The sequence below is a fragment of the Passer montanus genome, unplaced genomic scaffold (assembly GCF_014805655.1).
Source record: "Passer montanus isolate IOZ18808 unplaced genomic scaffold, ASM1480565v1 scaffold2, whole genome shotgun sequence".
Classification (NCBI taxonomy): domain Eukaryota; kingdom Metazoa; phylum Chordata; class Aves; order Passeriformes; family Passeridae; genus Passer; species Passer montanus.
In genome coordinates this window covers 21,934,697-21,957,940 of record NW_024366591.1, presented here as the reverse complement: position 1 = coordinate 21,957,940, position 23,244 = coordinate 21,934,697, and the positions used below count along the sequence as shown (strand labels likewise).

The 23,244-nt window shown below is 39.8% G+C and overlaps 2 protein-coding genes and 1 non-coding gene across 7 annotated transcripts; 1 reads left to right on the top strand and 2 right to left on the bottom strand.

Moving 5' to 3' along the window:
- Window positions 1-193: 193 nt before the first annotated feature.
- On the bottom strand, window positions 194-264 carry TRNAG-GCC. The gene has a single exon. It is a non-coding gene; the product is annotated as a tRNA-Gly (tRNA).
- Window positions 265-2,179: 1,915 nt separating this feature from the next.
- Window positions 2,180-22,666, bottom strand: LATS1 (large tumor suppressor kinase 1). Of its 5 annotated transcripts, none has more exons than XM_039707679.1 (8): window positions 22,528-22,666; window positions 18,165-18,670; window positions 15,960-16,110; window positions 12,595-14,123; window positions 8,461-9,043; window positions 7,578-7,760; window positions 7,238-7,344; window positions 2,180-6,282 (listed from the first exon to the last, which is right to left on the bottom strand). In XM_039707679.1, the coding sequence occupies exons 2-8, from the start codon at window positions 18,513-18,515 to the stop codon at window positions 5,767-5,769; spliced, it is 3,420 nt and encodes a 1,139-aa protein (XP_039563613.1). In that variant the 5' UTR covers window positions 18,516-18,670; window positions 22,528-22,666; the 3' UTR covers window positions 2,180-5,766. The 5 variants fall into 5 exon arrangements, with proteins under 5 accessions (XP_039563613.1, XP_039563614.1, XP_039563611.1 ...); XM_039707680.1 differs by lacking the exon at window positions 22,528-22,666 and adding an exon at window positions 22,207-22,342; XM_039707677.1 differs by lacking the exon at window positions 22,528-22,666 and adding an exon at window positions 22,168-22,304.
- On the top strand, window positions 18,704-23,165 carry LOC120501432 (splicing factor, proline- and glutamine-rich-like). The gene is made up of 2 exons (XM_039707689.1): window positions 18,704-22,718; window positions 23,002-23,165. Exons 1-2 carry the CDS (start codon window positions 22,168-22,170, stop codon window positions 23,144-23,146), a joined length of 696 nt encoding a protein of 231 aa, XP_039563623.1. The 5' UTR covers window positions 18,704-22,167; the 3' UTR covers window positions 23,147-23,165.
- Window positions 23,166-23,244: the final 79 nt, after the last annotated feature.

The following is a 23,244-nucleotide window of genomic DNA, read 5'->3' as shown; positions in this document are numbered from 1 at the left end:
GCAATTTTTGAAGGCAAATCCGGCTGCGTCACTTCCAGCCTGGTGGGATGGGGGAGAAGGTCCGCGCAGCCGGACCGACAAGGAGTTGGTGTCTGTTTGGGCGTTATTATTAAAAGCGAAGAGCTGGTTTGGTTCTAAATGCTAAAAAAGCAGCGACGAAAAAAAATTAAAAAGGCAGCGAGAAAAGAGCAACTGCATTGGCCGGGAATCGAACCCGGGCCTCCCGCGTGGCAGGCGAGAATTCTACCACTGAACCACCAATGCTTGTACGGGGAGCTGTCTTTGCGTTCATAACTCGAAGGTGACAAACACGAATTTCCCTGCCCCACTGTACCTCAGTTCTTGCCCGGATGGTAGAGGGCCTTCCTTTGGCTATTTTCCTTCCGTAACCCACAAATATGAGATTTGCCGAGTGAATAGCAAGCACCTACTTTTATCTGCCTTTTCTTTGCTTATGCCTTGTCTGCACCTCTCCAAGCTTTCATAGATGGTGTTATTTTGGGGAAGAAAACGCATCTGAGAGTGCTGAGGAAAGCCTGCTGCCGAGCAGAGTCAGACCAGGAAACTGCCCTTCGGTGTCCCTGATGGAGCAGTACCTCGCCACCTGTCTAAATAGACTCAACTGCTTAGCAACAAATAGGATCTAAAGGTTGGGCACAATGCAGGAGGTTTATGACAGTCCTTCAGGGTGAACTCCAAACCCCCACAGCGTTATGTCATCCTTTAATTAAGTGCATCACATCCATTCTTACTCATCTTGTTATTCTATTTCTACCCATTCTTAAACTGTCAGTTTTAGTCTATCCCTTTAACAAATGTCTATGTTTAAAACAACCACTCCTACGTTACTTCAGCTGTAAAGACACAGCAAGCTGCTGCTGAGTTTCTAAAATTTTAAGTGTATCACATCACCTGGTTGATGAGAGCTGGAGGAATTTCCTTTCTCCCCTTTGTAGGTGGGCTAATGAATAAAGAATGGTGCTGTGCTTCCACAACCTCCTCCCCAAGTGTAGAAGAATTAGGATATAATTCAGTCTCTCCAATAACACATTAATTTCTGCATTAGCACTTTGAGATGTGCAGGAATTTTCACAAAGACAAACAGAGATGAAAGCTGTGATACATTGTCCTCTTAAGGAACAGCTTCATAGTATGTAATGTAGGCATAATAAATAATAAACAATAATTATAATAGTAATTAATAAGATTTACTTATTTTGATGAAAGAGGCAGCAGAGGACACGGAAAGAAAACGAACAAATTGAACTCCTCAACATCATCATGTATACTTTTGAGAACAGCTTACCAACAGGAGGTGACAGCCAAGTACAATAGTATTCCTGCTGTTACACTTGTACCATTTTATTGTTAAACACTAGAGCTGTTGCAGCATGAACGGGACTTGTAGAAGAGGGATGTGAAGGATGACAGAAAAATAAATGTAATTGGGCAACTAATGCTCACATTTCATGCCTGAATAGCCAAAATAAGGATGTGATTTAACTTCTTCTTATAAAGATCCAGTGTGGGGCTTATTATTCCATCAAGTGTTACACTACAGAAACCGATTCTGAGAAAACAGGAACAATTTCTGTAACTGAGGAATGTCACCAACTACCAGTAGCCAATAATTCAGTTAGGCTGCTCACAAGAGCTGTAATTCTTTTTCTTATTCTAAAATAACTTTTAAGAAGGTGTCAGTGCACCCACCCATCCACATCCCGTCCCCCAGGTCAAACACACATGCTGTGTGTTCAGTCAGCAGGGGCAAGGAAGCCTCCACTGCTCAATTGCTGGGCACTGACAAACTGGAAACCTGGCACTCCTGGAAGAAGAGGATGGATGCTCCAGTGTACCTATTGGAAGAGTCACCAAAGATGCACATTCCTTACATATGAACATCAGGAGTCTTGGAGATCATGGTCAGAGCTAGCACCCTGTATTTCCCTAAGAGCCAAATGTGCCAGTGGGCATTCAGAGATCACATGGCACACATGTAGCTGGATTGCAGGAATGCCGAGGCCTGGCAAAAGGGGATGCCCAACTCATGACTGAGACAAATAAAGAAAACTCAAAAAAACGGTGAATAACTTACTATGGCCATGAGATAGTGTTACAGTAGAAATTGTTACATTTACTAGCGAGACACAGAATAAATGAAAGATCCACTTTGGCAGAATTGTGGGATGGTCTATGTATTTAATAGGAGAATCCAAAAGAACTGACAGTCATATAATACAAAAAGAACATTATATATACATATACACACAGAGTATGTCTATATATATCTCTATAGATATATATAAATCAGTAAACTTGAATAGTGCCTTTATCATGACCATCTTAAGGCACCCAAAACATTTTACTATGACATTGACCCAATTAATTATCTTTTTTTGCTTTGGCTGAAATAAAGCAAACAGATTTAAAGGTCTGATCTGAAACACCCACAAAATCTGAAACAAAAGCCTAATAGAATCTTCAGTGACAGCAGCATAATCTAAGAACCCACCCACTGCACTGCCTATCAGCTGAATAATATTAAAAGGAGTCTAAATAAATCATTCCCACTCACAGTTTTTGAAACAGCGGAAGATACATCAGTCTCAAAGAGACTTTCTAGCCATAAATTCTATAGATTCTATTACAAATTGAGGATAGAAAAGATACAGCAAGAGGGCCTGCCCGAGGATAGAATGCCACTGAATATCAAATAGTATTTACAGTACAAGTTATAGGATTATAGAACATTTTATAAATACAATTATTATGTATACAAGGGCACATAAAAGAGAAACTTGTTTTCATGCTTTACAAAGTAAAGGTAACCTGAACTAAAACTTACTGCAGAATTCCACAGCTGCTGGCTAGGAGCCTCTCTTCTCCACTGCCTGTACAAACCAATCCCCATTGCAGGTCACTAGTGAAACACCCATGTTTTAAGCAGCAACTATGAAGAATCTCAACAGACTCTGAATCTATGTATGAAACATCAAGTTTCAAAACATGGGTAAGGAAGAGCATGCTGGAGAGCTGTGACAGTATTTATGTGTAACTAACTTTCTCAGAGAGAACCTGGACTGTAATGAACTGCACTTTTTGCAAGGAAATACATAATACTGCAGCATATAGGTGGCAAAATTCAAACAAGGAACATTACAACTTCTAACACATGATATTAGAAAGTGCCAGAAGCATCTACCAAATTCTAAAGGTGTGAGCACTTCCTGTATTTGTTTAAAAAAGGGTAAAGAGTATTTAGTATTTCAGTACTTCCACGTGTCCTTAAAACAATCAATAATTTACTTTAATAAAAGCAATTGGCTTTTCTTTTTAGACCAATAATGCCTTTACAGGACACTTATTCTTTTTTTAAATTCTTTTTAAATTGCCTAGGATCAGTAATAGCATTGAACAGGAATACACCATAGTATAGTGCAGGCAGAGGAGAGATATACTCAGATGAAAAGGCAATTTTAAGAGTCAATTTAATGAATTAACATTTTCTCTGCACACTTCAAAAATGGTGAGGCAGGCTTGATTAAATTACCTTTAACCAGCAATATATTATACTTTGCTCCAAGACAAGTAGACCAGTTTTACTGGGATACTTACTATGAAGGAGAATAATCTTTAAAGTTTATTTACATGAAAAGCAATCTTTTTTACATAGTATATAAAATGGAGTAGTTATGCACTGCAGCCATTTTATAATAATTAAGCTAAATGAAATTAATCTTAAAAACTACTCTATTTCAACAGCTGTGGGAAAGGCAGAACAGGAATTGTTTTATTAAGCTGCAAACTCATTTTCATTATAGTAAGCAACTAACTAACTACTTGTTTGAGAAAACAACTTCTCATAACCATCTTCTAACCATTATAAACACTTCACAGCAGAGGGGTGAACTTCCACAAACATTTTCTTCTGTAACAAAGTACGTTTAAGAAGCTTCCTCACTGCCAACCTGCTGACCAGTTATGTCAATATAATAAATCATTTTTGGACCACACTAGAAACTGGATCGCTCAAATGATCACACTCACAAGAAAGGAAACACCAAATGCTAACCAACAAGGACTTTCTTCAGTGATCCAGTATTTAGGACAGTACTAGAGACAGTTGCACTAGCACAGAGACACTGGACTGGAGCACAGAAAGAGAACAAATGGCCATAAGCAAACAAACCAGCTTGGTGAGAAAAGTAAACTGGTAACTGATGTTTGCTGTAAGAACACTATGAACACCAATTTCATGATGTTTAGATATGCCAGTGCAATGGCACAAATAATTTAGGAAAGCAGTAATGCTTATGTGTATGTTATTAGATTATCCATTGGAATTCAATTCCAAGGAAGAAGAAATGTTTCAAAAGACATTAAGTTTACTAAAAATAGTGCATTTTTTTCCCCACTGTGTTTATTTTAGGAAAAAGAAGGATAGTGGCAAAACCATAATTCTTTCTGCCTTTCAGCACTTAACTCCTGGTCTTGTCTCAGTGAAGCTGCTCCCATCCCTGCTCCACATAACCAACAGGCTCAGTACTCTCCCACCATGAGACCCCAGGAAATATCTGAGCATCTGCTGCTGGAAATTATGGAAACAGTAATGCAGAAGGCAGCAGGCACAACTGTAAGTTCCTAATTCTGTTCTGAACCAGGCTGTGAAAGAGCATTGAAACTGCACTGCCAGCTCAGAGCACAGCCCTTCTCAGTGCCTGTGTAACCAGGAGCAAACTGTTCCAGCCAAGGCAAATGGGTCTCCACAGCAAGTCTCAAAAGTCATAATTTATAATCTTTTCCCATTACTATCTCAAATTCATCATAAAGATACTACTCTAAAATTTATTTTTCAAACTAAAAATTCCAACTAAAGCAGCACTGTATGCACTTTACAGTTTGGATGTAGTCAGAAAACTGAACTAGATTTCACAAAGTGTTGTTTCTAAGGCTTCTTTTGCTCTTATATCTATAGCAGAACTGATGACAAGAGACAAGTTGTTTCTGACTGAGCAGTCCTACTTTGAGAGTACCAGTCACATGCTACAGCGTTACTAACATCAAATCCAATTACTATTTAATAAAATACTAGTTCTAATGTTTTATCATCTTATGATCACACTATAGCCAAGACTGCCACTTTGTTGTTTCAAAGCTGAGAACTAAGCCACTCCCACAGCAGCTGGACACATTTCACCAGATAGGCGGCTGTTTTTCCAACACTGTGAATAATAAGGCTAAATACAGTGAGAAGTGAGGGTACAGCAGCCTTTTTTTTTCCTCTTCAGAAATGTATCAGAGAACTTTATTAGTGTAAAGTAGGTTTTATATTTGGTCAATGCATGGAAAAACTGTGATTAAAAATTCTGAAGCAGAGATTTGTTCTCTAAAATTATTCACTATATGTATAAATAGATACCAGGCATCTTAGGGAAAAAAAAATCAATATTTCCTATTTTGAGTACTTAGAGTACAGAGGACCAATAACAATATTCAATGGTTTTTTTTTTAACCTAACATCAAATCTCTTCTAAATTAAACAATTAACATCACTGGAATAAATTAATTCTCAAGAAGGATTTCCCTGCATTTTAGGGAAACAAAATGTACAGAGAGAGAAAGTGAAGAAATAATTTTTTTAGCATTTAAGAAGAAGTGTACACATATTTACCCTAGCAATATTCTTTCAATTCTCTTAAAGGAAGAGACTTTTCAAAATCTAAAGCTGCAGAATTGATTATTTCATTTCTGACTTTTACTGCTCTACTAAACATAAACCAGATCACGACTCTGAACTCCTCTACTTGCCTGTTCATCATCATCATCATCATCTGACTGCTGTTCTGAGTTTTGGGAACTACCATACTCATACTCAATGGGCTTTGGATTGTTGTATGGGTAGCCATTGTCATCAAAAAACCTTCGGAAGGTAAACTCATAAAAAGCATGTTCAGGATGTTTTCCGTTTTTGTACCACCCATTAAGGGTATCATTTCTGTTCCCCTCCTTATCGTCATCACTCCACAATTTATCTGGATCAACTGGATCGAAGTTGGACGTGTCCGTAGGATGAGCAATTTTGGGAATGTAGAAAGCAGACTGTCGCCGTAGATCGCTTGAAAAATCAATTGTTTTGAAAAATGGATGAGCTTTTATTTCATCTGCACCGTTTTTGCCCAAACGATCTTCTGGCCCTCGGCAGAGTTTAATAATAAGGTCGGAGGCCTCTGGAGTCAGTTTAGCCTGAGGTGGAATATGAAGTGCAGTTTGCCAGTTGATAACCTTAAAAGCAAAAAGATGTGTTAGTTATTTATAACTGCACAAAAAGGAAAAAAATACATTAAAACAACAAAAGAAAACAAATGACCACAAAGAATAATTCAGTATGTCTAAGGTTTTTCACAGTAGAGGGGAAAATGTGAAGCTGCTCTTTCAGAAAGACGAGGAATACATTGTCTGGATAGCTGGCAAAATGGAGGCAAAGTTTATTCACATTCCAAATCTAAACTAGAGTCTGGCATGGAAGACCCCTGCTATATACCAATAAAGATACCATAAAATCCAGCACCTGGACCTGAGGTTAGGCACATCGTTTACAATCCTAAAAAGATGAGGCAGATGACTTTTAAGTTATAAGATGTACTGTAAAGCCTAAGAGATTTCAAGTTAAAAAAATAAAAAAAAGATATTTCAAGCTTAAAAAAAAATCAATACTGCAGTACATTTGAGCCACCTAAAAGCAATTCTGCAAAAAATGACACTTGCAGAAGACTGCCTTGATGCTTTCTCTGAAACAGCAAGGGCTCAGGAAGGAAAGGACCAAAGGCTCTGAGCTGTCACTAGCTCCTCCGCCTGCCCACCAAAGGAAATCCTCTGCAGGCAAACAGGCATGGAAGCTAAGAGGTGGGAAAAGAATACACAGCTACTGGAAGAGGGAAGGGAAAGGGAAAAGTAATAACAACTGGAACAGACACAAACAGTGAAAGGCCAAGATGTGATGGAATTTTTAGTTGGCATGTTTACTGTATGACCAGATAAGTTACAAATGTGATTCTAGAAGTCTCTTTATAAATTAAGTGCACCTCCACAGTAACATAAAGTTTAAAATTGCCATAGTTTATAACATGCTTGGGTAGGCAGCGTTCTCAAGCATCACCTTAGTTTCCACTACAAATTACCAAGATTATGTAAGTTTCTAGACTTTTTCAGACTGCTAATACCAGACTTTTAAAGTTACCTTCATTTGTGTTTCCAGTGGTGTTTGTGCCAGGAAAGGAGGCTGCCCCACTAACATCTCAAAGAGAATTACTCCAACACTCCACCAGTCACACAACTGTGTGTAACCTGAAATAAAGTTCAAATAAGGTAGTCAAGCCTTTGTATAATTTTAATCTTGAATTTCTAAGAACAAAAAAGTTCAGAAGAGAATTCAGTACTTAAGATTTCCATATTGACAATTTTTTTTTTGTTAAAATATCGCATCCTGGGGAGAAGTGGGAGTGTGGGAGAAGTGAAGCAGGACACCTGAGAACCAGCCACTCTGCAGTGAGACTGCAGTGCACGAGCAGATGGATTACCTGTTCGTAACAACACTTCAGGTGCAATGTAGTTGGGCGTGCCCACCAGGGAATGGGCCAGGCAGCGCTGGTGCTGCCGCGCAGCCCTGCGCTCCAGCGGCTTCAGCCGATCCCCACACCTGCAGTTGGCCGGGTCACCCCACTCACTGCTGAAATCCATGCTGTCCTGACGGGCGTGGTCACCTGCCATGGAGCGACAAGCATGGCAAAACTCAGGAGGATTGCTTTAGTTCTTATCTAATATCACTTTTTCTTTATCCATTAGCATTCGGTACTACAAGACAGAATCTGTTTCAGTTTCAATACTGAATCTGAGAGTTAAAACAGAAATCAACATCAAGATGTTGCTTTTTGTTATGATATAAAATACCAACCTCTGAGGACACAATTTTTTAAAGCTAATTTTTGACATAACTATAAAAAATACCAATCTTGATACTTTTCAGATTTTTCTTAACATCACCACATTGGGTGGATAACGTGTATATTGTTTTAACACTTTCACAAACATAAACCTCTAACATTTAAATTGAAAAAAAATCAAGATTTTAAATCTTTATCGTCTCACTAGAGACTGTGTAACAGTCTGGTCTAAGATACGTGACATTTTGAGAAAAACTAATCATAAGTAATTTAAACCTTGTTTTTGAAGGTATGTTTTTATTTTTGGAAACTAAAACCAAGATATCACATAATCTGTATTTTACCACTCTCATAACTGTGAGTTGTCTTTCGTTCCAACTTTTTCTTCAGCTGTTGTTTCAAGTAATCAAGTAGGATTTTGAAAAGCCTACTTAAACCTTCTCATAAGGGAAACAGCACAGTCATCTTTCTACTCATCTATAATTTAATTCCTTGTAAAGAATACGTGTATTTCTCTTACCACTCTGGTAGTATTTTGAGTCATGGGTCCATCGAAAACCAGTACAGAGCCCGAAGTCAGTCAGCTTGATATGACCATCACGGTCTATCAAGATATTGTCAGGTTTAATATCTCTGTGGATGAAGCCCATTTTATGAACACTCTCAACTGCACACGTCAGTTCTGCTGTGTAGAACCGTGCCAGATTTTCTGGGAAGACACCCATTCTAATGAGGAGACTCATCATATCACCTCCTGGAATGTAGTCCATTACAAAGTACAAATTGTCCTTATCTTGGAATGAATAGTACAGGCGAACTACCCATTCATTATCAGCTTCTGCAAGGATATCCCGCTCAGCTTTAACATGAGCAACTTGATTTCTAAGCAAGACATCTTTTTTCCTTAGAGTCTTTGTTGCATATAGAGCATTAGTATCCACCTTTCTTGCTAGGCAAACTTCTCCAAATGCACCAACTCCCAGGGTTTTAATTTTTACAAACATTGACTTGTCCATTTTAGCTCTTCTTAGCCGAATGTAATTTGACTCTTTCTGGCACAACATTTTCCTCATTTGATCCCGGGCTTCTGGTGACAATCCAACCTGTGCAGCAAACAGAGTTAAATCTGAAGAGTGAACAGTACTCTTAATTTGTGGTGATCTTCTCATAATTAATTACAAGGCTTAGGCAAAGCAAACCAAATACTTATACACAGCACAAGAAATAATACTTAAAGGGATTTGGTTTTGTTTTAATTTACACATTAGGATTCTAGGAAAACATATAGGAGTGATAAAAAACTGAAATGTGATCATTTTCAACAGCAAAATGCACAAGGTGCCATGGTTCTAAGAAGGGATTACTACATTCTTAAGAAAGGTAATTTACAAATTACTGATAAAAACACTGCAAATAATATTATCTGAGTAACAGTGTGCATCAGCGGCCTCCCTGATTCTCTTTACAGGGTTAAAGAAGGCCAAGACACATCTAGGAGCTGTAAGTTGCTAAGGGCTAAGGAGCTGCCATGGGAAAGGCAGACTAACTGGAGCAGAAGTCACTGAACTTCCTGACCACGCTCTAGAATTTCAGCTGCAGGAGGGAGTATGCAGTCCCTCTCACTCTCTCACTTCCACGTGTAGCTACCCAAAACACATCCTACTGGCACTGCTCCCTGCTGCCCACCCACACCTCTGCCTGCCCCAACTGATATTTCCCCTTATCACACAACGCACCCCTTTCCAGCAGGACTTTGCTCACACTCTCACCACTGCTCTCCACTCTGCCTAGGAACCAGCTGAGCACAGCACCTCCTTCTGAAGTGGCTCATTCCTCCCAACAGGATCTTCTCTTGGCTCCTATCTGTGTACATATCCCTATCTTGACTGAACATCCCTGGTGTTCCAGCCAATGCCACCAACATTCTGGCAGCTGAAACACTCCCAGACCACACAAAACTCATCACCTACAGCGTGGAAACCCTTATCTACAAGAACCACATTGATCACTCTCGTTGTACTCCAACCTGTGTGCCCTCCTGGTGTATTTTTTCTGGTTTCAATTCCCTTAAGAGTTCTATTCAATTCTGGTGCCATTTTTTCTTGGCAAATTTCAGGGCCTGGAATCAGAATAATCCTTCTTCTTTGTTTTATGTGAATAGAATCGGTCTTCAATTTTTTTCTATTTTTCCTCTGTGGCACTATTGCCACATACCCTGATGCCCATTCCTTTTTTTGTACTCTGACAGCATTTTCAAATTATTACATGCTACTTTTCTCACAGCGTCTCAATTATTTTATCTGCCTACCTGGCTTGAAATCACCATCCCACACCAATGATTTCCAAGTTCAACCTATAGCATACTTCCTTATTTTTTCATGGACATGTAGATCACAAAGTCAAACATGGCCACACTGAACCCCTGCAAATATCTCAACTGTACTCAAGCACTATTCTAAAAGGTTTCCCTTTCTTACTGTAACATCTTATCGATTCTTGATACCAAGTCTTGCTGCTTCCATCTCTTTAAAGCCTCAAATATGTGAGATACTGTCTGCATAGCAGTATTCAGAACCAACAATAGGACTAAGTATGTTCATAGATGATTTTGGCCTTGCCTGACTTCCAACATAACTTGAAACAAAATATAATAGATGTGACTGACAAAAAAGGCAAAAACAATTCAATTAGATATCATTCAATATCTTAAAAATCCTTTTACAAGTTACTATATGTCACCTATTAAAGAAAATACTGTTAGAAAACACAACACTTTTGAGACCACTCAACTCCTAGGAGACCTGACACCACAGAAATATGTCATGTATGCTAGAAATACAGCATCCAGTGGAAGCAGGTATTTTCACAGGGATGCATTCTGAGGTTTTTTCTTTCAAAATTTAAAGGGCAGAAAAGAAGGGATTCAATACTTCTTAAAACTTTCTGAAAATAAACAATTTCTCATTCTCCTTCTCATGAAGGCCCAAAATATACTTCATTGTTGTGGCATTCCTCTCCTGTATGCTTATGAAAAAGGAGAGGTCTGCTGCAGCACAATAACTCATCTTCCACCCTCCAGACTGTAATCAAACATGGCAGCTTTAAATCCAGTATGAACTATTAAAACTCTAGCATTCATATTATAAATATTATAAAATACCCCTACTAAGGTGCTTTAAAAGCACAAGAAAAATACCAAGAAAAGTTGTATCAGTGCTCTCATATAAGTAATACTTATTCTGAGATACTACAGAACACAACACAGTAAGAAGGAAAAGTGAAGTTTGCAAATCAACATTCATTATAATCTTACATTTAAGTACTCAAAAATAGCCAAAGCAAATTCATGCTTAATTTTGATGCAGGATTGCATGCAAAGCCCTCCAAAAAGGGATCATGCTATTCTTAAGAAACACTGTTGCTTCAGAATCTTACTTGTCTACACAGGGATGGAGGCTACAGAGTTCAGGAAAGCTTCCCACACCTTAACAGTTTAAATCAGCTGTTAGTGAAGTGAAAAAGGAAAGAGAGAAGACTAAGAATAAAGATCTAGTAAGAGTTCCAGGATGAAATCTTGCTAACATTTACATATTCGTGATTAAGCAAACACTTACAAAAGACTACAGCTTACAGTAAGAATTTTCAAAGAGTAAGAAAACACAGATTTAAAAAACAGCATGTCAAGAAAGTGGTATAAGCCAAATACATACTGTCATTGAATAAATAAAAAAGAACATCATACTTATGTCAAACTTTCAACTACAATTTTTAAGAAATATATTTGTGTGACACATCTCAATTTCATCTTTCTGCAAATCTTAGTTTCACTACTTCTCACTGTTTTCTCTTTTGAAATGACATATGTTTGTCAACTCAATTTTTACCCTTTTGATTTGGTTTAACAGAATACCGAAATACTGGAAATAGACCACTGAGTCCATGCAGGCACAAAAAAGTTGATTTCACAGGTATTTGTTTTATAATTATGCCCTTCAATTGCTCTTGTTTAAGCAGATACATTTACAGTGCAGATTACAAAATAATTAGACAAAAGACACCATCTCTTTCATTCTTAAAAAAACGCCAACTAACTTTTAAATGTTGGGTTTTTTTTAATTTGAACTTTAAAAAACTATCTTTACTGGTAACAAACTGCAGAATGTAAAAAATATCACTTTGCATGTCTGTATAAGAGTACTAGCCAGCCTGCAACTTGACTCCAGTTTGCTTGTACCTTCAGTACTTATTTAAAAAAATATAAATATTTTTTAAAATCATTAAAATACTGCCTATAACTCAAAAATCAGGATTAAGTAGAACCCATACCAAAAAGCTATGAGCCATGTAGCTACATCTCAGTTCATGTAAAAATTGTTTTGCTTCTGCCACCTTACTGTATGTAGGCCATACAAATTACCTTTGGACATCCAAAAAACTTACTTAAAAATCAATTTCTAAGAAGAAAATTAAATACATAACCAAGACACGGAAGAAACTTGCCACATCTCAAATACAAAGATTAAAAATAGACTTCAATACCACAGTTCTAAATCTTCTACTTATCTGTACTATTTAATTCTACAATTAAGAAATATCTTATAAAAGTAACACAAGAACAGTTTGGTCATAGATTTAGAAAGAAGGAAGAGTTTACCCGCATCATTTCATTCTCTAGTTGCTTTTTCCGGTGCAAACGTTGCTGGTGTGACTTCAGTATATTCTCCACATGCTGCTCCATGAAGAATTTAAAAGCTTGAGGGGAATAACTTTGAATGCGAGACTCTCTTCTTTCTTCATCTTTCTTGTTTTTTCTAACAGGAACAGGTGAGGTTGTAATTTGTTTCTTCTCTTTATCTGTTGAATCAACACATTCGTAATTCTTTTCATTCTCATCCTCCCTGGATAAAGGAGGTGGCTCCTCCTTGTTGAGCTTGGGTCCTGCCTCATACAGATTGACAGAAGGATTCTGATGTAACAAGTGTTTAGGGTAAGGTGGTGGGGGACCCTGGTAATTCGGAGCCTCCGCAACAGGAGACATAACTGCCATATTGGTAGAGGGACCATCGGAGAAGGGAATGGCCTGAACAGTTTGCACGGGCTGCGGCATCCAGGAAGGGTGAGAGGGTGCCAAGGCAGTCTGCAGCTCTGGTTTCAACACTCGCATGCTTTTCACTGGCTGCTGAATGGGAGCTGGCGTTATGGCTGTCACTGTGGTGGCCGAGGGCTGGGAGCTGCCAGAGTGACTCTGCCTGCTGCCGTGATGGTTGTTGAAGGAGTTTGAGCGCACGGGAATGCTGGGCTGCCACGCAGGCATGTCGTGCCCATTGCCCGGCGACGACTGCGGCTGCACGGGGGAAGGCTGTGACCAGGATGCAGGTATTCCAGCTACATTGGTGTTGTAAAGTTCCAGGTTGTGACTGTTTCTGTTTGGCACCATTATTGCCTGAGGAATGCTCCCATTAGTGTAAGCTGAAGGAGGAGCAGATCCTCCTGCCTGCATCTGTAGTGCTGTGGGACTCTGCCTGTTATTTGGATTCATTGGGTATGGGGGTGGCTGGCGACTCACCGAATTTCCAGACACCACATTCTGGTGAACTATGAATTCTGCCTGACAATTGCCATTTTGCATTCCAGCTCTTCCTGAGGGAAAACTAAATTTGCTGTTGGCAGAACTCTGCATGATTATTGGTTGCCTGCCAATGGGGACAGCACTCATGCCTCTCTGACCCTGTGCGGATGCATTCATAGGAGGCGGATTCATAGGTGGAGGTGGATAACCATCCTGCCACGCTCCTGGTGGCACCGGAGAAATACGGGAGATCACATATTCCATGTTTCCAGAGTACCGCTTTGTTTGAGAATTTGGCTCCCAGGAAGGAGGTGGAGGAGTAGTCCCCCTTGGAGGGGGTGTCTGCCCCCGAGGAGGCGGAGGAGGAGGAGTGACACTCCTTATCTGCGGTAGAGGAGGGGGATTCACTCTCTGTCCATTGGCAGGATGAGCCTGAGCAAACGCCGCAATGCCAGATCCAGATAAGGGCCTTCCTACGTCAGGCTGCGAGCTGGGGCTTTCGGAGCGATAAACCACGGCCTCTGCCAGGGAAGGGCCGTGCCGCTGAGGAACCAGGGACTCCTTCGACCCCTTCCAGCTCTGCTTGCGGTTAACTGACTGCTGGACAGCCCCTGCTCCCACGAGAAGAAAACACAGCATTTACATTATTGGAAATTATTCCTATTTACTGCTTTGAATGTTTTGTTCTTCTGTGTTAATTACTAGAGAAACAGGACTTGAACTCTCTGACACAATACAATATAATCCACTGTACTTCCTTATGAAAACTTTTTCTAGTAATACACAGCACTGCATGCTAATACGCTCAGTGTACATTTTAGAGGAAAAAAACCCCACACTGAAACTACAAAAATGTAATACCAGAAAGTGATTTTTTAGAAATCACTTTTCTGAAAATGCATTTTGCTTCAGTAAAAATGTAAAAGTTAATTGAAAAAAATGGTAGCGTGCAAATTAGTAGTCACATAATGTATTTTTAATCATGTGTGCAAGAAACTCTCAGAATGTTCAGCACAAGTATTAAAAAAGTAATAGCAAGGAAAAATACATTATTATAATACATGTTGCTATCCTTTTCAGTTAACACTTGCAAAACACTTAGCATTCTTTAACTAAAATTTAACTGAATGCTGTAAAATCATGGCTTGCACCCTTACATGCATACAGACCACCCAGACTTGTTACATTCCCATGAGGCAGAATTTGACTAAGTACTTTAATTTTAAAAGTTGTATCTTTTTGAGTAAAAGTGTTGTAGATAGAGAGGCAAGAATTAGAACTGTATGAATGCAAAATTTACAGAGCAAAACCCTGCTATATATTTACTTTGCAGATGCTATTTTGCATCATATAAACAAAATACACAAGGAACTGATGATACAGGCAATCTTACTGTGTTTTTTATAATGTTAACATTAAAATATGTGTAAACAGATGCAGTACTTTAACTGCTGAAAATCACCCTGTTCTCACTTAAAGAACATGTTAATTACTGTATTTTTGCAGGTAACAATGAAAACTATGTCTAAATGGTGGAATTTACCTCTGAACTTCATACAAGAACCAACTAATCCTGCTTAACACACAAAAGGAAAATTACACTGTTCTTTGCAACTCCTCACTAATTTTTCCTCCTACCTATACTGTTGATTTAAAACCTAACTCCAGTGCTAGCAACTTAGCACCCAACTTTAGTCAAATAAAAGTTCAGTATTTCTGCTGCATTTTAAAGTTACTCTTTTCTTAGGTGTATGCTACTAAAAAGGCATCAAGTTATATTAAAAATGTGCTAGCATCTGTTTAGAAAGCAATAATAGCAAGTGGCAAAATTCTGACTCTGCTAATAAAGACACATTCTATCCTCCAAAATCTCTAAGAACATGAAGCTTGCCTTAAAAACTATAGAAACAAAAGCTGGAACCAAGCAGGAAATTAATTAGAGAGCGATCCTGAAACATCACATCCTAAAATACAAATATCGTAGTTACATGGTATGTAAATACACACACAAATACATAAACAAAAATACACATACAGAATGCTGTTGTGTGGGAGTGTGTGTGAAGAGAGGCAAAAAATTTAAAGAAGAATTCATGCTCAGCACTTATTTCTACGTGGTGCTTGACACAGAACAAAACACAGGCACCACATCAGCAAGGTAAGAGAAATTACCAAAACGAAATCTGAATGCCATTCCTTGTATAAAATGTTTATGCACAGTAATAAAACCATGCAGTTACAAAACAATGCTTAAGAAAATCATGTCAAATGGACCTGTCTTTCAGAAGGATTACATCAGATATACAAAATGCTCTTTTTAAAAGCAAAAAAAACTGTATCTGAGCATTTTTGTTCTACTGTGAGCACGTGAAAACAAAATTTACTATGTTCTATGTTTCACCTATAAGAATACACTCAGTGAGTTACTGAGTCACCATGGATACACCTACCTGGTGGTTTCATACCTGCGTTTACAGGTCTTGCTGCTGCTGCAACCATCTGCTCCCGACGAGGATCCTGGTAGCTCATTTTACTTATAAATTCAATGGCAGCCTCTATACTACGGTTGTTAGTTTGTCTAAGAGCTTGTATAACCATATCCTAAAGAGAAAATTACATACAAAAAATTGTTTACAAGAAAATCACAAAAAATACCAAAAATCATGGTTATTTAGCCAAATATCCTCCATTAATTTTACTAAGATGATTTTACAAAGTATAAATTTCTCTCAATTGTTTTAGAAATAATTTTAAAATGTCTTCTCCAGAAGACATCATCCGAAATAGTACTGCAATCTGGATGTTCAGAAGAAAAGTTAACCAGTTGAAGCACTGCAGTCCGATGTAAATTATGTCATCTTGCTATTCCTAGAACAGTTTGGTCATACAACCCTTAAAAAAGAACTTTATAATAAAAAGCCCTGTACAATAAAGTTGTCGCAATCTTTACGGACCAGCTGATATTAGAAAAAGTAGACATAGCATTTTCAGCTCAAAAATTTGGTCACCTATGTGATATGAAGTAGTCAATGTCTTAAAGAGTATCACTATACACAGAACATATGATGATTTAACTTGAACCATAGTAAGAAAAAGAGGTTTTCTGTAAGATATTTAGGATAAAAAAGCCTCCAATACAATGAACACTATTCTACCCTGATTATTATACATACATACATAAAACTATCTATATACACACACCTGATACTTATTGATATCTGTCTGTTCCACTTTACCCCTTAATGCTGCCTATTACCTGAGAGGTGGGGGGAAATAACAAGAACATTGGCTGATATTTCATTTGGAAAAAAAAAATTCAATACAGTCTGAAACTTCTTGACCAAGAGAAATGCTTTCCTATTTCAGCTGTATCTGTTCCTAGGGCGTATGTGGATCAGTGCCATATGGGCTATTGTGGCAACAAACTGTAGGTTAACACATGGCAGAAAGGGCTTATGCTGGCACTGTGCCTGAAAAAACCCCCATATAATCACAAATGTCATGGGAATTTGCAGTTTTATCCAAGAACAAAGGGTAGAAGCAAAAGGCTTCAAGATAGAAAGGATCCAACACAAATACCAACTTAAGATACCTTTCTAATTTATTGTCCAGCCACATACCACAACCTTCAGTTTGCAAAACCAGCTGCAGGTTCAAATCTGTAAAAATGGAGCTGAGAACCAATCTACTTTGAAAAAACAAATGCACACCCCTCTTTGCCCCAAAATCCCACACAACAACAATGAAAATACTTCCTCAAACCCAGCAATGAATCACAGAGCTGGAGCAAATTATTACAGAAATCATTCATCATAATAAAATCCTTCCATTCCTCCTGACACACAGTCTGGACTGTGTATTTGATCAAGTGAAAGGAACATGAAAAGCCACTATCAGCACTTGACACTGGGATGCTGTTGAAGAAAATCCAATTGGTAGTTTTGGAGAAGCTCACTCTTGGTAGAGGTAGATCTCTGTAAATACCAAAGCATCACAGAGAGCAGAACTCATGAGCTGGTCACTATTGCAAGCAGTGCATGCCTGAAAAGTTAATCCGTGTTGTGGTACTGTGCCTTTTTCCTTTGGAAAGACGAGTGGTTTGCTAGCTCTTTTTTAAACATGCTTTTGTACCCAGGTTTACAAAGAAGGCATGAAAAAAAGTGTGATTTATATTATGTGCAGGTCCCAGTAAAAACACAGGAGCTGTAAGTGCACTCATTTTTCCTTTCTGGAAACCATATTTCAGAGTAATTTCCAAAATATTTGGTATTGCCTTTCAATTTAGAACGGCCATTATTTCATCAACCTATTTTAATTGAGCACAATCCAAAGTTACTTTGAGTATCAGAGACAAAATCCATGTTCTAGAGAGTCCAGTCCTCTCTGCCTAAAATTATATAAATAATTAAAACAACCTACCACATAAGAACAATCTGGACAAGATGCTTTAAAAAACAAAGCCAAGTCTCGCTAAATCCTTCTAGACTTCTTCTACATCTCCCACTATTACCAGTTTCATGTCCTAATCAGAAACCTAACAGATTTTGAAGCTTTTTGCTTATCATGTTGTTCAAACATTCCCTGACCAACACCCCAACATGCATTAATAGTTTATAGCTAGCAGAACACCATATCTTCAAAATAAAACACTTCACCTCATCAAAGCCAGCAGCTTGCAAGTCTTGCAGCATTTGTCGATTAACTTCTGACGTTCCTTTGACAGCTGAGGTTGTTTCATTTGCAAAAGGCAGAAGTGAGTTTCTTATCTCCTGCAAAACCTTATGATATGTTACAAATTTGGGGGGATTTCGGCCTTGTCTAGGATCTTCAGGTAACATCTTGCCCATGCTGTGCTCAGCTTTAGCAGCATCTGAGGGTTTAGGCAAATTCCTGAGGCTCTCTCGTATTTCCTGTAGCATCTGCTGGCTGCTGCCAGTATAATTACTGGCAGGAAAAGTTTTAGGCCTCATTTGTCTATAACCTTCTGGCTTCTCACTTCTCTTCATGAAAACATGTATATATGCAACCTCCACCAAGGACTCGCACACACCAGAATTCAAGGAAGACTGGCTGATGTCAGAACTTTTGAAAGCAGTGGCTCTTCAGTGTGAAACCTTGGTTCCTGTAGTGCTGGAGTTTGTCACAACCCAAAACTGCTATTCTGTTAACAAAACAAAACAAAGCACATTTAACAGAGCAGTAAAAAAATTCACAATGTAGCACTGGAGCAGTGAAACGTTCACTGCCTTCACAGATACCAAAAGCATGCTAAGCGAATTCTTCAGGCAGTCTTTACTCAAACTGATTTACAAACCATGTTGGGTTTTTAACTGTCTGTTAACAACTAATGTTTTAGGTGCCTCAAGTCTAAACGGTCCTGAATTGCAAAGGATGTGGGCATAGTGAAGAGCTCCGTGTGGTGGACAAAGCTTTCCAGAGCAGATATGAATCACTGGTGTGTGCCAGCACTGCTTCTTTGCCTTCCTCCTCTCCTGTGTCCATTTGTCACCAATGTTCTCCCTATCAACACCTTTGTAGCCAGAAGAGACAACTCTTCTACTCAGGATATGGATCAAATAACCTTGCTGTTCAATGATTCTAACATCCAGCTCCAGCAAAAGAGGGGAGTGAGAAGTACACCAGTAAGAGCACGTAATTACAGTGATTTTATCCGTTCTCTAGCAGTCACATTTGTTAAAATTAAACACTAGCCTGGCTCATCACATGCAACTTTATGACTTCTTGTATCATCTGCCATTTTCATCTGCTTAAGGGTTCAGTTTCTGAGACTTTCACAGTCTGTTAGCTCAGTCTCCTTGAACCAGTCTTCATCAATAGTTAAGTAATTTTTAAATTTATTTTACATAAGGGAAAATGAGTGCAGGAAGAGAAACAAAGAAAATTTTAATCAGACTTTTTTACTGTAAAATTGTTTAACAACTCAAGCATCAAATTCGCTGAGAGCATAGCTATGACATTTGGTAAGGGAAACAGAATTTTCTGCCAAAAGCCAAATAAAAAACGTTTGCATTTTGAAGGCGCTGACTCATCAGGGAAAGAGCCCCGTGTCTGCAGAGAACTCAAATCTCTGTGTTCAGGCTGGGCACTAATTATTACTGCAACTGCATGGCAAAGGATAAAGCAACCACAGTGAAACATTGAAGAAACTGCAGAGCATTTGCCTCTTTAGAGTATCATGAAATTAAACTTTGTCAGTCTCTAGTGCTTCACAGAGGAAGATCAGTTACTAAGAGGGTGCAAGATAAACTAAATGTTTCAGCTCTGTCTTTTCTTCAGAGGCAACAAAAATGCTGAAGTCCAACTCACAGTGCTCCTTTACTGCTGTGTTGCTAAGCATTTCTCATATTAGACATAACTTAAAGGAGCATCAAAATTTTACACAGTCTACACAAAAGTCACTCTTTCTTCATTCAGGATTCATTTCTATAATACTTGCACTGTCACAAACCAATTGGTGATTCAGCAATTGAGGAAGAATATGACAAGTTAATAGGAAAAGGAACTCTCTGAAACACATGCAAATTATATTAATTAAATACTCATGCTACCCTTATATGAATAATACCTGAAAGCTTGAAAGTAATATATAAATGAGGACTGTGAAAAGAAACACTTCATAGATATCCACTTAATCCTATTCCCCTTGAAGAACCATTTTAGAAACAACAGAATTTCTCTTCTAAAACTTGCTAAATCTTAAGAGGTATAACTGCATCCCCAAGCCTTCTTTGCACTGTGATAGTTTTGAAGCCTGAGATGAGTGTAGCAGGGTAGTTATATGTTTAATACAGTCTGATAGCTTATAGTTCTTCAGTGCTTACTGAATAAGGAAGTGATCATCAGACATGAGTGAATTTTAATAATTAGCAGTGAAATTTTGCCCAAAGGATTAAGAAATCCAGAAATCAGCAGAAAGTACAGCATGAGAGCTATTAAAATGTAATTTAATTTTGGCCACTTTCAAAATAATTTTCCAAACATGCCACATTTAAGACTACACTGAAAATACTTTTTCAAAAAAAGAACTTTTCCCAAAGAAAATGAAGTAAGAACTTGACAAAATACCCCTACATAAGTTTTTAACAAATTCCAAAGGCCTGGAATTCAGGAGAAAACAGGGGTCTTGCACCTACATATTTTTCCAATTTCATCTGGTATTGCAGTATTCACTTCATGGTTACATCTCGGGTAGCTGGGATAGATAAATCCAACACCCCCAAAGAGAAATCAAGGTTAAATTAGCAGGAGACCAAAATCATAAATCAGGAGCAGTTTTGGGAAAGAAAGCTGCACTGGAACTTAAATTTTTAGCAGCAGTTTAGGTTTAGGAGTGTAAACCAGCCACTTATCTCCCACCACTTACCACAGACACTGTAACTGTTTGGAACTTACCCAAATAAATCACTTTTTTTTGGTGGATTGTTCCTTTTGGCAGCACTGATGGGTACCAGCATGTACATGTGAAACTAAGTCTTAATTCTTAGAATACAAATTAAATTAGTCCTCCAGAAAACAGGAATTACTACAGTTCATGTTGCTTTATATATGAATCTCAAAATTCACAGGTCACCTCTGCTTATAGACATTTGCACACATTTTAAAGGAAGAGAGTGTTAAATGCTGAGTAAGAAATGGATCTCAACTTTGTACTTCTAACTACCAAACACCAACTGTATCCATGGGAACTGATGTCTATTCTCTCCTGTAGTTTTGTGCCCTTAAATAATCTGTTTGTTAATGCAGCTGTTCTTGCCGATTAAATTCTCTTCCCTAAAGTTATGAAGAAAATAATGTTTAACCTCTTTTCAAAATATGGGAATACAGCATTTTCTTTTACAGGTCAAACAGTAAGGGAAAAAAAAAACTCACCTTAGGCTTTCTTTTTTTTTCTTTTTTTTTTTTTTACATTATAATCATAAAAGATTGGATTTCTATAAATAAGTGCTTGAACAAAAGCTCAGAAGTGTTCAAGGCCAGGCCTGATGAGGCTTGAACAACCTGGTCTAGCAGCAGGGAGCTGGAACTGGATTATCTCTAAGGTCCCTTCCAACTCAAACCAGTCTGTAATGCTCTGCCTGGCAACACGCAACTGTCAATGACTCCCATGATTTTCTGAGGGAAAAAAATACACAGCTTTTTAAATCTAACTTTAAAATTCCTTATAAAAATACTTTCAATGCCCATATTTCCAACTGAGTAGTGAGCATGACATACTAACGTATCTAGGTATCCTCCCTCATGTAAATATTCTAACAGCTTATTTTATACATAATCACAATGTTTCACTGCTAGGGACAAAGAAAATAACAGAGACTTCACAAGTCAAAAAATTAAGTTTGCAAGGACTTGGTTCAGAACAACTAAAGGAGGCTTCTCTTTCAGGTAACAAGTCATTGAGCTGCAACAGCAATTTCCCAAAGGATGCATTTCCGATGCTAAAAGTTTCCATAGGATGAGGAGAAAACTGGACCTCGAAATTAGCACAAAAGCACAACTACATAAGGTCAGAGAAGCCAGAGCTGGAAAGAGCCAGAGGCCAGCTGAACACTAGGAACATTGTGCATTCACTCGGTTTGTTTCCATTCTCACGCTCTGCTATCTCCTTCAGCAGGACACAGCTCTTAGAAGGACACACACATGCACTCCCGGGAGCAGCAGGAGTCACTTCAGGCGCACCTGGAGCGATCTTCACGGCTGACAACGGCGGGGCAGCCAAGTCCCGGCTGCGCTGCCCCAGGCCGGCACGGGTGGCTGCAGGACAGCAGGAGCCGGCCGCCCAAGGACCACGCAGGCCAGGAGGGTTTCACTGCCGGGAGGAGTATCCCGAACGTGCCCCGCTGGGACACCTGCGCTTCTGTCGCCGCGCCGGCCCCGGGCCGTGACCCGAGGCGGCTCCTGCCACGGCTGCGTCCCGCAGAGGGCCCGGCACGCCGGGCCGAGCCGGAGCGGGCCCGCTACCGCCCCGACCCCTCCGGCCCCGCGCACGGCGGACTCTACCTGAGGCGAGAAGGCGGCGGCAGCGCCCCGGGCGCTCGGAGCTCGGCCCCGCCCGCGCGGCGCCGACCGGCCGCGGCCCTTCCCTTCCTTCCGCCCTTCCTCCGCCCCTCGGCGATGCCGGCAGCGCCCGCTCGGTCCCTCCGCCAGCGCCCGCCGCCGCCTCGGGCCGCTCAGTTCGGCGCCGCCATTTTGTCAGTGTCCCCGCCGCGGAGCCGCCCGGATATGGGCAGATCCCGGCCTGCCCCGCGCGGCTCCTGCCGCTCCCGGATGGAGCGGCGGCGGCTCCCGCCCGCCCCGGCGGGGAGCGGCAGCGCGCTGTAACCCCTGCGCGCCCGTGCGGGGCACCGCACACCGAGCTCAGCTCAGCTCAGCTCAGCCACCCCGCGCTGCCGGGCACGGCTGGCTCCTCACGGGCCAGTGCCGAGCACCACGGACAAATTCCCATTTTCTAATTTTCCCATTTTCTTTTAATAGGGAGAAAGCTCCGCTGAGCCTCGTGTTTCAGCTGACGCCCGAACGATGGACTCGTTACAGACCAACAGGAAGGAAAACCCACCGGTTAGCACTCGGAGTGATCCATTTCATTTCCATCTTTGCGTTTCAAATAAATTTCAAGTAAGCTGCTCTACGGAGCTCATGGGCAGCCCAGCACACCTTGCCCTGCAAAGGGAGCGCGGCCCTGTCCCCGTGCCCCAGCCAGCTCCTGCAGCCAGACAC

What these genes read in the sequence shown, in the direction of transcription:
- LOC120501432 (XM_039707689.1), top strand. Translation starts at nt 22,168, where the DNA reads ATGCACTCCCGGGAGCAGCAGGAGTCACTTCAGGCGCACCTGGAGCGA. An exon ending in CAGTTCGGCGCCGCCATTTT is followed by an intron (nt 22,719 to 23,001) that starts GTCAGTGTCCCC and finishes TTCTTTTAATAG; the next exon opens with GGAGAAAGCTCCGCTGAGCC.
- LATS1 (XM_039707679.1), bottom strand. Translation starts at nt 18,515, where the DNA reads ATGAAGAGAAGTGAGAAGCCAGAAGGTTATAGACAAATGAGGCCTAAA. An exon ending in CTCAAAATACTACCAGAGTG is followed by an intron (nt 7,761 to 8,460) that starts GTAAGAGAAATA and finishes GCTCCATGGCAG; the next exon opens with GTGACCACGCCCGTCAGGAC. An exon ending in TGAAGTGTTGTTACGAACAG is followed by an intron (nt 7,345 to 7,577) that starts GTAATCCATCTG and finishes ACTTTATTTCAG; the next exon opens with GTTACACACAGTTGTGTGAC.